The 17,732-nt window shown below is 46.1% G+C and overlaps 1 protein-coding gene across 2 annotated transcripts in view; it reads left to right on the top strand.

The window, feature by feature from the left end:
• Nucleotides 1-17,732, top strand: part of LOC119407065 (ATP-binding cassette sub-family C member 3-like) — a 50,436-nt gene that overhangs the window by 20,500 nt on the left and 12,204 nt on the right. The window contains exons 15-19 of one of the 2 annotated variants that reach the window (XM_037673903.2): nt 1,099-1,200; nt 1,293-1,469; nt 3,575-3,733; nt 4,431-4,597; nt 7,842-8,036. In XM_037673903.2, coding sequence (XP_037529831.2) covers nt 1,099-1,200; nt 1,293-1,469; nt 3,575-3,733; nt 4,431-4,597; nt 7,842-8,036 — 800 coding nt within the window. The remainder of the gene's footprint in view (nt 1-1,098; nt 1,201-1,292; nt 1,470-3,574; nt 3,734-4,430; nt 4,598-7,841; nt 8,037-17,732) is intronic. The other variant, XM_049419903.1, reaches the window with a different exon arrangement.

Raw genomic sequence — 17,732 nt, 5'->3', positions numbered from 1 at the left:
CTCCTTTCGCAAACGCGGCCGCTACAGCGGGCGAAGCGAAGCACCCCACCGGCCGCCCCTTCTTTCCTCGAGATAAGCGCACGAAAGCGACCACGCCCTGTAGAGCGAAGAGCAACGGCGTTCGCAGGGGCGGCGCGCGCACGTCGCGCCATCTATGTAGCCACTAAGAAAGCATGCTGAATTACATGGTGTATATAAATAGCTCGCCGTTAGCAGGCTGAAAGACGGTGCTGTCGTGGCCTAACGTATAACGCGGCGGGCTGCAAAGCGAGAGGTCGCCCGTTCGATTCCGCGCGTCGGAAAGAATTTCTGAATTATTTTTCTTTATGGCTTTTCTCTATATATACATACTTATACATATACGGTGAATGACGGCGACGGGGACGGACATTTTCCAGTCGAGACTGTCCATATAATTGCTATCGCAATAATAAAGTGGCATGACATGAGATCGTGGACTCTCGAAAACGTGGAAGTATTAGGAACAAATGGATTCGATCCAATTCCTACGGCAATACTCCTTTTGCGGTGATCGAAAGAAACGCCCACCACGCGAATCCCTGAAGGCCACCACTACAACGCTGTACATGCTTTATATATTGTTCACCCGTTAATTTACTTCGTTGAAAGAAGAAAAAAATTTCTTACGTATAAGGCCTTGTGTTGTACCCCTCCGCCTCTTCATTTTTTTTTGGCAAAGGTTCCATATTTTAGAAGGTAAGCAGCTTTTTATAGCCAGCTCTTATAAAACAAATTTATATGCCCTATTCAATTTTCCTTCCTACACTGTTTTTCCAACTGTCTTCGCTTATGCAGACATTAGATGAAGTGCCTTTCGTGTACGTTCTCGACTCCTACGGCCTGAAAGAGTGTCTTTCTGAAGAAGAATCGCGAGTTGGGCTAGTTGGTGGATGTCCATGGTAAAACGCGTATAATGCGTCTTTAACCTGTTGCGCTGTCAATTATTTTACGAAGAGTGTCTTGTTTGGGTAACCACTTATCTGTAGACTTTAATCGTAAAAAATGCGGTGTTTCGAGCTACTTGGCCTTAGTGTTACCCCCTCCCACCGCCCTTCTCCCCCACTTGCCTACTTTCAGGTTCCGTTGGCATTGATGAGCCTGTGCACGAAACTCTTTAACACGCTACAGATGATGGTTTCGTTCGAGCGGTGTCTCGATTACACGGAACTACCTCCTGAGGTAATCACTTATTCCACTGCTTCTGCGTGTTCGTGTGGAAGATATAAGCTCTGAGTTGGACAGATATCTCGTAATTCTGTTTGATTGCTCAGTCAGAGGTTGATTCGCCTTTCGATGGAGACAAGCAAGCACCGATAACGACAACACTGCCGGAGACGTGGCCGTCAGATGGCGTCGTCGAGTTTCAAGATTACTCGGCCTCGTACCGACCAGGAATAGCAGCTAACGTCCTCGACGGCGTCTGTTTCTCCGTGCAGGCGATGGAGAAGGTGGGTGCTTGGGTAACCAGCTATTATTAATTATGATAGATGGCGACGCGTCCGGAAAGCCTTTCCGTTGAGATTTCTAGCTGACGTAGGTGGAGAGTCACAGGGTCTCTTATGCACTTAGCTATGACGACTCGAAGGCGAAAGCCATTTCTTTTTTTCCGGTCAATATATTGATGTAAGCTACGAATCTCTACTTCCCGCGTTCATGAAACGTAGTGTGGCAGTATATGCGTAAGCACAGGCGCAGATTACCCTATTTGTGGGAAGCGCACACCTTGCCGTTTCTCACCTCAATTGACGACGCTTTGAAGGAGGGCATATCGAGTTCCAGTGTTTATTGCGTGCTTGTTGATGTCATCGAAAACGTCGATGTCGATGAAAACGTCGTCGGCTCAGGTCAAACTTCTTGCATATAATACATTTATTCAGCCCCGTCTAGAGTACGCATGCGTAGCCTGGGACCCGTATTTTAAAAAGGATGTTCATAAACTTGAAACGGTCCAGAGGAAAGCGGTAAGATTCATCTATAATGCCTATCAGAATCTTGATTCACCTTCATCACTTATGGCTACTAACAGCATTCCACTCCTGAAACAGCGTAGAGCTATCGCCAGACTCAAGTTTCTTTTCCTGCTTCGTAATCGGCAGTTTAATATCGATCCCAGTAAATACATCTCTCCCTCTTCTTCCAGGAAAACCAGACATGCCCACAATCATGATCTGACGCCATACTTTTTACGTACTAACCTTTTCAAACACTCCTTCTTTCCGAGAACCATTAGCGAATGGAATACAGTGCCTTCAAATATTTTTCCTGAACGTGGCATTCCCGACTTTCAAAAATACATGCATCTTTTTGTGTAATCAACATTGTTGATATTGCAATGCTACATTATCTCATCTTATTATTTCAGCTGTGTAGCTTTACTTTTTTGTGCTTGAAACTGTTTCTAGAAGTTTGTTCACTTTTCTTCTAGAGATGTATAACTAAGCATCCTAGTTAGTATGACTTGTTTTTCAGTAGTGTTGTGTATTCTAACTTGCTGTATAATTTCTTCGATTTTTTTCGCTATGCTCCCTTTTTTCGCCCCTCCTGCTTGGTCTACGGACTGCAGTATGTACTAAATAAATAAAAATAAAATGTTTGTGTGGGATTCACCATATGGTGTGTCCCGGTATATGTTAACTACTTGAACTACCACAATGGCTTAATCATGATCATGGACGTTAGTCGTCGGGATGCAAATGCGCCACCAGGTCTCAACGTCGGTGCATCCACGGTAAACGGTGCTGTACTGCCAAACAGTAATCGCCATTGTCCAATCTCTCATATATCAAAGTAAAATAGGCAATAGACTACGTCTGTGAAGACGCGTTTCACTTTCGTGTTATACTGTTTCCTATGACGGAGACATCGATCATGTCATTTTTTTACAAGAAGTAATATCGTATAACAAACATACCGACGTAAAAAAAGAACGAAAATCAACAGCCTCCGCTTGAACGCAGTGTCGTCGTTGTAATTCACGCACTAGCTCAGTCAGTCCGAAAACGTCGTCGGTCAGCAGAGGAGTTATTGAAAATATCATTGAATATCACTCATGTATTCAGTTTAAGAGCCGTTAAATAAATCACTTGTTAAATCAGTTTGTCCATCAAATTAAACCAGTGAGTCGCTAATTTAAGAAACCGACCACCCAGAGTTTGCATAAATAAGTAATCCTATTTCGTGTAATTTCAGTGTGTTTACTTACAGTGACAAATCTAACTGCCTTGCAGTGGCGATGCAGCAAAAGCAGGCGTAACCATGAAAGGCTGAACAACAAGGCTGTGACAAACTGAGATTCAGTATCTATATATATATATATATATATATATATTGTTCAGAAATGGGCTTGGGATGGTGTCACGAGCAATGCACCAGAAGTCGTAAGCGAAATACACGAATTTTAAGCAAATTTATAACAACAAGGATTACCCTATAGGGCATATTTTCTTCGGAAGCTCCGCAAGAACGTTTATCTTATACTAAACAACGTAGTTAAAGCCTGCTCATTGCGATCACATTTTCCCTGACGTTGGATTCGCTAAACGCGTTTAAACAGGTTGGCATCGTTGGACGTACAGGGGCAGGCAAATCATCTCTAGTGCTTGGCCTTCTTCGCATCCTTAAAGGCTCGAAGGGTCGCATCCTGATTGACGGTGTCGACATCACCCATGTGCCGCTGAAGAAACTTCGTCGAACCGTTACCGTTATTCCTCAGGTGCTGTCTTATTTATTCTTCGACGATCCAGATCTGAAACTCAGCAGCCAGGCAAAAAAAAAAAAGAAGAGAAAGAAAGAAAAAAAAACAGAAAAAACAAAGTAGAGACGGTCCTAATGCTTGACTTAGGAGTACGTAATGACACTCGCACGCAGGGCTTCGTGTGCCCCGGTGCATTCCTTGGGTAAACTTACGTGTTCCGTCGCGCTGCCTAAGTGCATCTCGGAGGCCACGTTGAAAAGATTGCGTCGTTGAGATCGGCTCCGCCAGGTGCCCCGACGATCGCAGCTGCTCCCAAAAAAACTGTCTGCCCTTTCAGTGAACCCGTCCAATTTTGTCGTTAATTGTTCTGACAGTTCGTTGGTCCTTATCTTAAGTAAACTTAAGCTGCCATATCATATGTATCCAATACAACTCTTAACTTGAACCAGAATCATCTATTTCGTACCAGGCCAGCTCGTGATGTACGCATCACGTGCTGGGCTGCACTAATTCTCTTGTGTGCAGCAGCTTCACTACCAGACGTAATTTCCAGTAGCTGGATAAACTGGAAAATGTTAGCCAAAAGATTGTGCACATTGGTCCAGGATTCGGTATGCGGTATTGAACCAGAGTCTTTCGAGAAGAGAACAGCGAATGAATGAACTCTGACTGCACTGATGGTTCACGTCGTGTCATCCATGCAAATGGTGCGCAGGACCCGAGCCTAGTGCGAGGCACTCTGCGCATGAACCTCGACCCGACCGGGGCGCACTCTGATGAGCAGCTCTGGCAGGCGCTGCGACGAGCTCACTTGGCACCTCTGGTAAAAGTTCACCCGGCGGGTCTGGACATGGAGACTGCGGACGGAGGCGCCAATTTCAGGTATGATCCAGTACCGCTCGTATAGCCTCGGGTTCAAGATATTATGGATAACCGCTTTGATATGCCAGATTTCGAGTTAAAATACTCACAGGGTTTATTATGCATTCGTCTAAGAATACTCGAAGGCGAAAGCCATCAGCCATCTTCTTTTTCTTGTCAGTAGATGTATTGATCCTCGCCCCACCCCCACCCCCTCTACGGAAACTTTCTGCACCTCAACTGGTTTTTCGCTGCCTCCGTGATCGGCCCAGCTTTGACCAGGTGAGGATTTCACGTGAATACATCATGTGACGTCATCATGACGTCATCATGACGATCACCCGCCCTCTGTCGTTCATGCGTGTGCTTGTGTGCAAAAAAACACAAAGACTGAATAAGTTGACCCCTCCCCCCACCTCCCTCCGCCCTCCCCCTGGCTAAGCCGATTGCTGCCTCTTCTGCACACAAAAGAGGTTTAAATAGTAAAAAAAATTGCCTTACAGAAAAATAGTTCTTCAGTGGAAGGGCTCCTGCAGATTGGAACGTGTGCGTTTTTCTGCATAAATATATCTAATGAAACTGAAATGGAATATTTATTCATTGTGCGGTGAAGATTGATCTTTTAGTCGTTGAGACATTCCAATACGTATAGCTCTGGTTAAACACCGGAGAAGCATACATTTGCCACTTTTCGTCGTTGGCTAATGCGGCTAACAGCCATTGTGGTAGCTATGGCGTTGGACCACTAAGCTCGAGGACATGGGTTCGATTCCCCGTCCCGGCGGCCGCATCATGATGGGGGCCGAGAAACACCCGCGGGCTTAGGTTTAAATAGACGTTAAGAAACCCCAGGTGGTCGAAGTTGATCCGGACTCCCCCACTTCGTTGTGCCTCATAATCATATCGCAATTTTGGCACGTGAAACACCAGAGATTGTTATTAGTTAGTGTCGTTGACATCAAGGTTTCTATGCCACAAAGAATGCACGTAAATTTTTACGGTGAAGCCGTTTTAGGTCGCCGTAGTTTGGGCGGTGTTGCAAAAAACGCGCCACAGGTGGGTACGCGCCAAAGGAATTGGACAAGCCCCACTACGGAGTAGAGCAGGTGCGAATGTTAAACGAAAACTCTGCTCGGCGAATTGGAGCGCGTGAAACGCGTGCAATAGAGCGAGAAAGAAAGAGATAGAAAGAAAAAGAAAGATAGAAACAAAGGTAATAAAGACATAAAAAGATAGAAAGACAGAGAAAGACATAGAAAGAAACAGACACAAAAAAGACAAAGAAAGAGAGAAATAAAGAGCAACAAAGAAAGAGAGAGAACGAAGCAGAGAGAGAGAGAAAGAAAGGAAAGGAAGACAAATATAGAAAGGTAGAGAAAGAGAGAGAGAGGAATAAATGGAGAGAGAAAGAAAGAAATACAAAGAAATAAATAGAAACAAACAGATATAGAAAAGAGATACAACAAACAGAAAGATACAGAGAAACAAGAAAAGCCACCCAGCTGCGCTCTTCCTTCAGGCTTGGCACCACTAGAGGGAAGCTGGCCCAGTTTTCGGAGAGGAACAAGATCGGGGGCAAAAGTGCGCGAATTATCATTTCTGCCCTCTTCATCGCTGCGCTGCATTTGGTTGCGATGTCGTCCTAACTATGCCAACTAGTACACGAGACACTGCGAGGGTCGCCTGCGCAACTATTCGGAATTCCGCAGACAATGTAGCTCTTTCTCTGTTGCTCTGCCGACAGAGAATCAGAAGTGAGTGCTCTTGGGCTGATCGAGTCTTACCGTGTACTGTACTTCACTGTCTGTGCGGTACTGCACTGTACTGCACTGTACTTTGTGCACAGTACTGTACTGCACTGTACTGTGCACAAAGTACTTTACACAATAAATTTACAGAGTACCGCGTACTGTGTAATAATGAAAAAAGGTGGGGAAATGAACAAGGACCTTGCTCTTTTCCCCTCCTTTCTTCGTTGTTTTGCGCTAAGTCACTGTTTATGGTCAGTGCACAGTATGACTTAGAGACTGCAGCATTGAACACGACACGCAGACACATGGCCGCCCACTTTCAGAGCGACAAATACGCGACTCGTAATGGCTCTTGACAGCGTGCCGGGCATGCGCGGACGTCCCCGACATTCTTTCGCGAAAATACATGCGCCTAAAATGCATCGCGCGAGGGATGGCGTGTGTGAAATCGGTTAGCTACAGCCGCCGTGCTGGCGCTGTGGTTACTGCGCTCGAATGCTGACCCGCATTCTAAAAAAAAGGGGGGAGACCTTTTGTTCTTTTGTTTTTTGCGAGTCCTTAGCTGCCACGTATATGACTGTCCTTAAAGAGTTACATTAACTCTCTGTGGAGATAATGTGCTCTCTTCTGAGAGTCGTGGGACCCAAAAGAGAATTGGCGTATCTCCTTTAAGAGAGTCATATGCGTGGAAAGTAAGAACTCGCCGAAGTGAGGTAAACGTACTCTTTTTATTTCTTTATTTTTACTGTGCGAAACGCGCATTTCGATGGAAGCGAAATGCTACAGGCCCGTATACTATGCGATGTCTGTGCACGTAAAAAGAACCCAGGTGGTCAAAATTAATTCACAAGCATCCATTACGGCATGCCTCATTATCATATTGTGCTTTTGGCACATAAAACACCTGAAATTGTGCAACAGTTCATAGCTAAAGTAAATGTTGCCCCTAGAACTATGTGATCGCGAGGATTGGATTCACGTTAAAAAGACGTGGTACAAGATCAGCTTATACCAGTCGATTATTGTTTAGTGTATCAGCATTGACTTTCAAGTTAAACGTGCTGATTTATAGTGGATTTCCCTTGCTCTTTAGGAGAGTGACTTTCCATCTGCCAGAAATCTTCACACACCGTGCACTAGTTTTACGTGCTTAATCAGTGAGGCAATAGAGTAATAAACATCATCACGTCTTTCAGCTAACCTTCAAGATGGTGCAACTTTGTGAGCCTCTTATGAAACGTAAACCTATTTGGTGGCTGTCCCGACAGAGACGGCGCTGAACACAAGGCACTGCATGGAAAGACGGGACAGTCCCGCAAAATCCAGCGCGGCTGGTAACCCTAGGTAGTACACGAGTAAATTTGGTAGGCATTTGGGCTGTACAGTAATGCATACCTAGTCGGACGCTTCTATGGAGGCAAGTTCTGTTCGGTCAACCAATACTGTGGACAGCATTATGCACGGTTACATAAACTGTCTGTAAGAAAGACGATTTGTTAACAAATATCGTGCAGCGTCGGTCAGCGCCAGCTAGTCTGCCTCGCCCGCGCCCTGCTCCGTGGCTCCAAGGTACTGCTACTGGACGAAGCCACCTCGCAGATGGACGGTGACACGGACCGTCTGATCCAGGCCACGCTCAGGGAGGCCTTCGCCAACAGCACACTCATCGCCATAGCACATAGGATACACACAGTGCTCGACTACGACAGGTATATAGTATAAACTCGTTATAACAAACACTACTATAGCGAAACATCGGTTATAGCGAACTAACTACGAACTGTGTTTGGCCACGCTTCATTTCAATGGCATTCATTACTTTTATAACGAAACCGAAAACGCGAGCGCCGCCGTGATATCAGCTACAACGAAGAGGCTAAAATCTCCTACGGTAGCATACAAATGCAAAACAATCCGGCAGATTCCACGCCCTGTGGGAATCGGTTTCATGCGAAGCAGTCAGCGAGTAGTTCTATGCTGCATTTTTTTTTTTTCATTTTCAGCCAAGCGTTGCGAGGTGGATCGACGTGTTTTTATAAGTGTAGTAGTTGTGTGCACATCGTGGGCTTGCCACGATGTGCACACAACCTAGTAATATTCGTTTTTGCACGCTGGCTATTCGTGAGAGCCTCATTGCCGATTTGTTAGTGACGATTTATATCTATACTGTTACAACGAATATCGGGTATGGCGAACTAATTTATGGACTGCATGCCACTTCGTTATTACGAGTTTCGACTGTGTACCAGAACAAGCGACGAGCCCGTTATTTTCTAGAGCCCGTTATAAACTCTCTTGTGGCTACTAATACAAGTACATTAGCAACGTACCCACTACGCGACAAATCATAATTTTTATGAAGTTGGGAAGCACCCACCACGATATTATTCGTTATTCTGCGGAGAAGCGACGTACCATGTGTAAGGCATTATGTGCATTTTGTTGATGCGATGGTTGATGACGATGAAAAATTATGGCTGAGCCTTTTGTAATGGGTTAGAAGCTTTAAACGACCCACTAGTTACGTAATTCATATTGTATGACGCCCGGTCGTTATTTAACTGTCCCACCACGCTTTATAACATATGTAACCGTGAGAAAAAGAGAGAGAGGGAGAGAATTTACTTTATTGAGACCCTGAAGAAATGGATCATGGGAGCCTTACGGGCTTCCTTGGCAACCAATAGAAGCGCACTTGCGAGGAACCCACTACGCTATAAATCATCATAATTTTTGTGAAGTAGGGAAGCAGCCACTATGCAATTTTTCGTCATTCTGCGGAGAACCGTGGTACTCGCTAAACACCTGTAAGACATTATGTGCTCTTTGTTGAGGCTGTGGCTGATGACGATGAAGAATTATCGCAAGACCTTTGTAATGGGTTGGAAGCATTCAACAACCTACTCGTCGCGCAATTCTCATTGTGTGACGCGCAGTTACAGAATTCGCGTTTGTGTGACGCCTGGCTGTTATTTTACTCTTCTACCACACTACATTACATATGTTAATGTGGTTCCTTCGCGACATGAAGCCTGTATAGGGCCCTTTTGCAACGCAGTTCCAAGCACTAATATACACAAGATGCGATGCGTGCTCGAGTGCTGCGACGCCGATCAGGGTGGTGTAGCGATTCTACAGATTGATCTCCAGAAAGCTTTTGATTGTGTTTCACATGTTCTTCTGCTTGCCATCCTCGACCATGTCAATGTTGGATCAATAATCAGAGATGGAGTAGCTATGGCATACCGGAATTGCACGACACGTCTAGTAGTCAACAAGTCACTGAGCGCTCCCATTGACATAAGGCGTTCTGTTCGTCAAGGCTTCCCGCTCAGTCCTCTATTGTTCAGTCTATATATAGAATCTTTGTGCTTAGCAATAAGTGAAAACAGCAGCATTCACGGCTTTAGATTACAAGCATCGGAAGTTAAAATTCTCGCGTATGCAGACGATGTGGCAATTTGTTGTACTGATCAAGAAAGTGTTAGCGCTGCCATCAAAGTAGTTAAAAGCTTCGGCAATGCAACTGGCAGTTTTGTGAACTGGGGAAAGTGCCTGGGCTTCTGGCATGGAAAGTGGCCGTCAAGACCAGACTATTTTGCCAATGTTAAGTGGGTGACCACACCCGTTAAGTACCTCGGTATCCCACTGGAATATTATAAAGATAATGAGAACTACTGGCAAGAACAAGCGAGAGAAATTCAGCTGAATGCCAACAGATGGAACGGTAATCACCTGTCAATGTTTTCGAGAGCGACTGTTTGCAATCTGTCCTTTGCCGCAAAACTTTGGTATGTTATGCAAGTATTGCATTGTTCAAGGGCAAACATACAGAAGCTCCATCGCATATTCGCAGTTTTCGTTTGGGCGTCGAATTGGGAGAGATGCAGTCGAACTAATCTGTTTAGACGAGTGAAACAGGGAGGGTTGGGATTACCACATCTTTTCATACGCCAAGTAGTAAACAGGTTCCTTTTCTTCCGCAACACAAATGATCCTTTCCTGCGTACGGTGTGCCAACTGAGACTGATGCGGGCTTTACCTGGATATGTGGTTGGTACGAATCACATGACAGGCGCTGTCTGCGGGTATCTTAAGGAGGTTATTCTAAGTGTATGCATTTTATCTGTTAGATTTTCTAATGAGTATCTGTTTTCAGTGACACGTAAAAAGCTCTACAAAGATGTATGTGATGCTGTTCTACCTGTACCTCTATACTGAGCCATATACATTGGAAGTCAAGGGCAAGATGTGCTTAAGAGGGTGAAGAGAATGCAAGTGGCTCCTGCCGCGAAGTCTTTCTTTTTTAAGCTTCATACAGGTACATTATCTCTCAAGGCATTTCAAGAAGACCGTGGTCTTTTCTTACCTTGGGGGCCAGATTGCCTCATCTGTAAAAAACCGGAAACTATAGACCACGTTTCTTACATTGCTGGGAAGGAGTTTATTTTTGGGATGTGCTTCAAAGGACGATAAAGAAGGATTTGCCGTTAGATCCACATGGTATAAGATTTCTGCCAGTAAATGATGAAGAGGGACTCCCTTTTGACTTGATTATGCTAAGTGGCCTTCACTGTTTATGGCGGGCTCGCATGGCGGGGTTTTATTGCGATTCTGACGCACGGCCCGCACGGATGTATTTTCGTGAGTGTATGACCAAGTTTGTGGAACTCCAGAAAGCTCAGGAGTTTGTACCTGAGTGGTTGTCGAGGGTAGAACCCTTGACAGCGCTCAAGGAATTTTAAATTTGTGTCTGTCCAGTGGGACTGACACAACTTTTGTCTTTTCTTTCATGTCCTTATTGTTTGATGTACGTATCTAATAACAGGCAATAAAGCAAAAAAAAAACCACCATGGCTCAGAGGTTGAACACTGGGCTCCCACGCAGAGGGCCCAGGTTCGAATCTCGTTCCATCCTGGAAATTTTTCTTATTTCCTTTTTTTTAATTCGTGCGATAGCGGTTACGGGCACCGGCGGCGGCGGCGGACAACTACGGCGCCAAAAACGGCCGTTGAAGTGATATCATAACAGCTTTCGCTGTAAAAAATCACAGGCTTGCGTTTACATTGGTATGGGTAAGACAAACAAATTGTAACAATACTGTGCAGCAAAAGAGGCACGCTTTGAACCGATTAGTACACGATGAGGATATGAAGCCGACTTGTACACGTTCTAGAAAATAAGTAATCGATTACAATTAAATTACATACTTTAACGTATAATTGATTATAGTTCTCAATTACAGCCCCAGGAAAGTAACTGAGCTATTACTCAAATGTAATCGATTACTTTCGCGTCACTTTCCCTTAAAATTTTATTTCCGTAACACAATAACACAGGTTTACTCAAACTACAACTAACTGGCGTGGTTTGTACATCGTTAACTTTCAACAGGAGTTGTCTTTCAAAGTTGTCTTCACTGATTTTTCCGTGAGGTCAGCTGCTACACTGAACACTCTCTCAATGCATGCGCTGGAAGGAAGGGCGGTATTATAACGTAAGAACACCCTGCGCACCAGTTCGTAGTGGCGCAGTGCTTCGATGGTATTGTCCATGTCCTCTATGAAGCGTCGCGCTTCGCTGTTCCTGGCGCTCGGGTAAGGCGTTACAGGCAAGACTCTGTAGGGACCCCTCGTCTGACAGGACGGGCGGTCCCTACAGGGCGGTCGCATGTATTTCGGGACAAGAACTGCCGTAGAAGACTGGTTGCAACTTGATATCGGAAAAAGAAGTGTAATTGATTACCGGTAATCAATTGTAAGAAAATTTCATTAAATCGCCCAGAACGTTAGTTTAGAATAAGTAATTGATTATATTACAAAATTACAAGAAAATGTAATTCATTACAAGGAATCGATTACTCGTAACGCGTTGCGCACAACTGTGATATGCAGTAACAACTCACCGGACTGAGGGTACAAAAAGTTCGGCGTGGTAGCTTTGCAAGTTAGGTGTCGCCCAGCTGTGACCACGAGTTCGATTCCCGGCCCCGGTGGGCTCATTTCGACGGGGATGGAAAGTAAACAACGCCCGTGTGCTTAGATTTGGGGGCACGTCAAAGGGGCACATCCCGGCACGTTATACACCGTGCGGCGACGATATGTGTGTGAGTGTGCCTTCTTCTTCGTCCTTGTTTTGAGAGAGTGGTAAGCTGGGCTAGTTGGTATGTATTCATAGTAATAAACAGCGCGAAAAAAACAAGAGACAAAAGGGAAGAACAACACGGGACGAGCGCTGACTGACAGCTGAAACATTTATTACGCATAACCGTGCTTAAGTAACAGAGCTGCAAATTACGTGCACCAGAGGGTCCGGTTAGAAAAACAAGAAACAAAAAACCATTTACAAAAAATAGCAAAACGATAACTATCTTCGTACGTTCAGATAATCCAGCTCTTTGTTAAGTAAGGCAATCGAGGACTGAGCGACGCATGCATCTGACAGAGCGCTGATGTGGGCAGCGTAAATGAAAGCTACCTTGGGAGCGCAGTTTTCTCCATTGAATAACCTTACATTTATTAAAATATTGAACAACTTGCCGAAGGATACGTTCTACAACGTGATATGCTGCGGTGTGGTCAATGTGGTGCTATTCTACTTGAACGCCGAATAACTCGATATTGATTTTCGCTGAAGCCTGACGAGTGATAAGCGGTGATAATCAAAGATATTTAAACGAGATAACGACAACAGGAGAGTGACTCGTAAATTCGTAAACAAGGCTATGCAGTCGCGATGTTGTTAATGTGTCTTTGACTGGAGCAGCGTATAGGGCGACAATGTCATCGCCGATGCCACAAAGCAATAAGTAGGTCATGTTAGTTGTTGAAGGAAGGACGTAGAAGGCGTATGCCTGTCACGACATTGCTCTCGCCAGAGCACACAAACAAGGCACTGTCGCACTACATATGTGCCCTTGTCCCACTTATTTCCATAGACCTTCTAGTATAAACATTGCAGTATGCTATTTATATTTCTGCAAAGGTATAACCCGTATCTACTGCACATGCTCGTACACATACTTGCCTGCAACGTCTACAGAGATGCATTCCTCATTATTCAAACACTCCGTACCGAGCAATCTTTCAAACTAACGAGTTCTAAGATGACACCGAGAGAATTTTTCATCTGCTGTCTTTTTTACTGTTGTTGCGTGACAGCAGCTTCGCGGACTCTCCGTTCAAGATATATCGGTGTTGAAGCCCGAGATGCCTTCACGCCGTTTCCGCGCACCCCTCGAGCCTGAGATTGCCGCGTCGGTCGTAAAACTGATAGTGAACAGACCACGGCTCTTCCCTGGAACGGTTACGGGGGGACGAGAGGTGTTTGCCTGTCATCGCGCCCCTTGCTTTGGAACCAAGCGTCGATGTGTTCGACCTTCGACCCCAGGAGCTGGCGCCTGGAAGCCGCGGCCGGGTCACGTGATCGTCGTGGAAGGGAGAGAGCGTCGACGAGGCGACGGGGAGTCCACCTCCGGCAGCCAAGGAGACAAGCTGCTCGGAAAACCGCTTGTATACTCAATCGGGCCTGGAGGCGAGTTTGTAATATGCAGAGCGCTCAACGCACGGCAACGGCAGCGGCGCGCTATTGGCTGCGTGCACACAGGGACGCCGCTCCGGACTTCCGCCTAGCAACGGCTGCCACGACGAGACGACGCCGCTCTCCTTCTCGGGGTGCCTTTCGCGGGAATTTTAAACGGTGAACGCGGCCGCCGGGCCCCGTGGAATTTTCGTCGCCGCTTGTGAACTGCTACTACTGCTCTCGCGTTGACCGAAGACGCCGTCGTCGCCGTAGGGTTCGACTGTGCTTTGTGCATTTTGTTTTGTTATAACGGTCAACACGTTCGCCCATGAACATTTGTGTTGTCGCCACTGTCTTGGCGCTGCAGCAAGACGCGATCGGCCGTTGTGTTCTACTGTGCGTTTCTTTTTTTCTTTTTTTAACAGTGAACACGCTCGCCCTTGAATATCTGTGCTGTCTGCTGTGTCTCTTGAGCCCTCGCGTTGTCGCAAGACATAATCGTTGTTGTGTTGGACTGATTGCGTTTGTTTATTTTTTTAACACTGAACACGCTTTCACGTGAATATATGTGTTGTCGCCAGTGTTTTTTTGTGATCTCGCGTTGTCGCAAGACGTGATCGCCCGTGGGTTCAAGTGTGCCTTGTGTTTTTTATTTTTTTTTTCGCGGCTGTTCTTGCCAACGCATTTCGCAGAGCCCTGCAACGCCGGTGTTGTACGGCTATGACCACGGAAATCAGCGCATGTGAGACGTCGGCGCGCCGCGCGATCGAATGCGTTGAAGACAATGACAGTTCATCGCCTGACGTTGACGTGGTTCGGGCGAACATCACTGATGAACAAGACGCCTGCAGCTGTGTAGAAGGTTACGGCTTGAAGACAAACAGATCGTGGGTTGTAGATTTCGTGAAGTCAACATCAAGGTGTGAAAGGTAATACAAAAATGGTGTTTCATAACTACAAAAATAACTTGCAGCATCTTCTGTGGTGATTTAATTGGCGATAATGTCCAATGATGAGCTGTCTCAATTAGGTCGTAGTATGTGCACTTGAGCCGTCTCAGGTCGTATTAGCTGTGCTCGTTGTACTGCCTTAATTGAATTTTGTGTGTATTTCTTTTTTAGTATATTGGCAATGTCAATCTGGCTCCCAATCTCTGGCCGATGCAACCTTGGGTCCTTGCTGGTTGTTGTTTGTAATTTATCTATATTCTGTCAGTCCAGGTGCTGGCAATTCTTTCCAACTGAGCTTCAGTCAATCCTTCTAAGGTGTTATGTATGCCCAGATGCGTTAATCTCTCTATGCTGGTGCTTTCGAGCAAGCCTAGGGTCTGCTTAAAAGCTTTCCTTACGAACATATTGATTTTTTCCTTTTCTGTCTTGTTCCATTTAAGCCTAAGAATGCTAGCCTCCTTTCATTCCGTGATACTTGTTTGTGATTCTCCTGATCAGACAGTTGCCTTAGTGACCTTAGTCACTATTTTTATAAGAGTATTGCTGTTATTTCCCTTCGACTCAATTTTGAGTACAAGGACCCCTATAACTTGTTCAATGATGGGGATGCCCCCCACGTTTTTCGTGCAAGTCTGTATCTCCGGGCCACCTGCTGGTTAAGTATGGGTCTGTAAAGGAGTTCTGATTTCTCTGGTGAAAATTCAAGCCTAGTGCCTGTGAGGTAGACTTCCACTTTATCTACCACTTCCTGTAACTTCTGTTCTATTTACCCATCACTGCCTTGCGAGATCCATATGGCAACATCATCCGTGTATACGGAGCAATTGATTCCTTCGATGTCTTCATGTTTTTCTGACAATCCTGTCATAATGAGATTAAGAGCATGAGTGATATCATGGAGCCCTGAGGTGTAACTAAACTGTCCATGCTCCTCACCTCAGACTCGAGTTCCCCCATGTTGAAGGTAACCTTCCTATTCGTTAGGAAGTATCGGTTGTAATTGTATGATCTTTCTCCCAGGTTTAAGTTGGTGACCTAAGTGAGCGGGGCCAAATGTGCAGGCTTGTGGAATACTTTCGTGAGATCCAACCATAATGTAGCTCTGGTTCACATTGCGTTCTGATTGCTCTGATTATTTCCCCATCCTATGGTACCTACGCCATAAGATAGGAAAATAACTAGAACACAATTACTTATGTGGCTGCGGCAATTTCAGATTTTGTTTCGCCAACCGCTTACGCCACGTATAAAGAGGGCCAAGTGCACACATAATACAACTTAATTGAGACGGCTCATCATTGGACATTATCCCCAAAACAAGAAGTTAAATCATCACAGAAGATGCTACAAGTTATTTTTGAAGTTATGAAACATAATTTTTGTATTACCTTTCACACCTTGCTGTTGACTTGACGAAGTCCACAACCCACGATGTGCTCGTTTTCAAGCCGTAATCTTGTACCCAGCTGCAGGCGTCTTGTGCATCACTGATGTTCGCCCGAAGCATGTCAACGTCCGGCGACGAACTCTCACTGTCTTTAACGCATTCGATCGCGCGGCGCGCCGACGTCTCACATGCGCTGTTTTCAGTACTCATAGCCGTCCAACACCGGCGTTGCAGGGCTGTGATATGCGTTGGAAAGAACAGCCGCGAAAAAAAAATTATAAAAGACAACAAACGCACACTCTAACAAAGCAAAATGCACAAAGCACAGTCGAATCCTACGGCGACGGCGGCGTCTTCGGTCAGTGCGAAAGCAGGCAAAAACTTTCTTTAGGTTGGACGACACAAAATCAAGACGTCCGCTCTGTTTGAACGCTTCACGAAGACTGCTTTATTTGTTCACTATTTACAGTGCTCTCGTAGAGAGGGAAATGAAAAGGAGAATAGAAATACAGAAACAACAAGCACAGTCCAAAAGAGTTTTCTCTGCACCCCGCACGTGCAACAGACTTGAAGAACAGAGGGAGAAAAGGCCTTCCCTGTGTTTTGGGTTACGGTCCCTGTGGCTTTCACTGTTCTTTCACGGGGTGGGGGTGTAGGTCGTAAAACGACGATGTCAAGAACGTTCTCCGCTCTTGCCGTACGCGTCGTCGCCTCCAAACTGCGGGCCGCTGCGGTTGCAACCCCGAAAACGACCCCCCCCCCCCCCGAGTTGCCCTTCTTCCTTCTTTTGGCCGCGGGGTCTCCCAATTAAAGCTGCCCAGAAGTGGGGGCTGCTTCCCAACATTGCGAAAATACAACAAGGTGAAAGCACAGGCGGGACGAAAATTCCACGGGCCCCGGAGGCGCACGTTCACCGTTTAAAATTCCCGCGAAAAGCACCCCGAGAACGAGAGTGCATCGTCGCGTCGGCGAGGGCGAGGCGGCCGTTGCTAGGCGGAAGTCCGCGACGGCGTCCCTGTGTGCGCGCAGCCAATAGCGCGCCGCGGCCGTTGCCATGCGTTGAGCGCTCTGCATATTACAAATGCGCGGCCTGGAGCCCTTTGTTTTCGGGTCGCGTAGTTTAATAAAGACCCTTCAATAACCATCTCCGAGTCCGCAGTCTCCTACATCCCCAAGAAACTGGTTGGCAGCGGCGGGATGAGAAGAAGGCTGGCGGACACCTGCTGAAGGGAAGGAACTTCGACGATCCGGGATCATCGGGTTCCACTACGCAGACGAGGCAAGCGGCGAAGGCTCCACAACGAGCAAGTCGTCGATCTGGGATCGGCAGATGAGGCAACGTCTCCGGGAGACCGGCCATCGCACGCTCGTGGTATCAGTGAGTGCTTGAGCGACCACTGTTTGCCAGACGATTAGAACCGGGTTCAATCGGGCATATTAATTTTCGTTTGCCACCACAGGGTGTGTGGTTATTTCGAAAGTTGGAGTAGTCGGCTCTTGCTTACCATGGATATTGCCACGCCCGCTTCTTCTTTTATTTTGATGT

This window comes from Rhipicephalus sanguineus, chromosome 10 (assembly GCF_013339695.2).
Source record: "Rhipicephalus sanguineus isolate Rsan-2018 chromosome 10, BIME_Rsan_1.4, whole genome shotgun sequence".
Classification (NCBI taxonomy): domain Eukaryota; kingdom Metazoa; phylum Arthropoda; class Arachnida; order Ixodida; family Ixodidae; genus Rhipicephalus; species Rhipicephalus sanguineus.
Note: the sequence above shows the minus strand (reverse complement) of the source record. Positions and strands in the feature narration are given on the sequence as shown.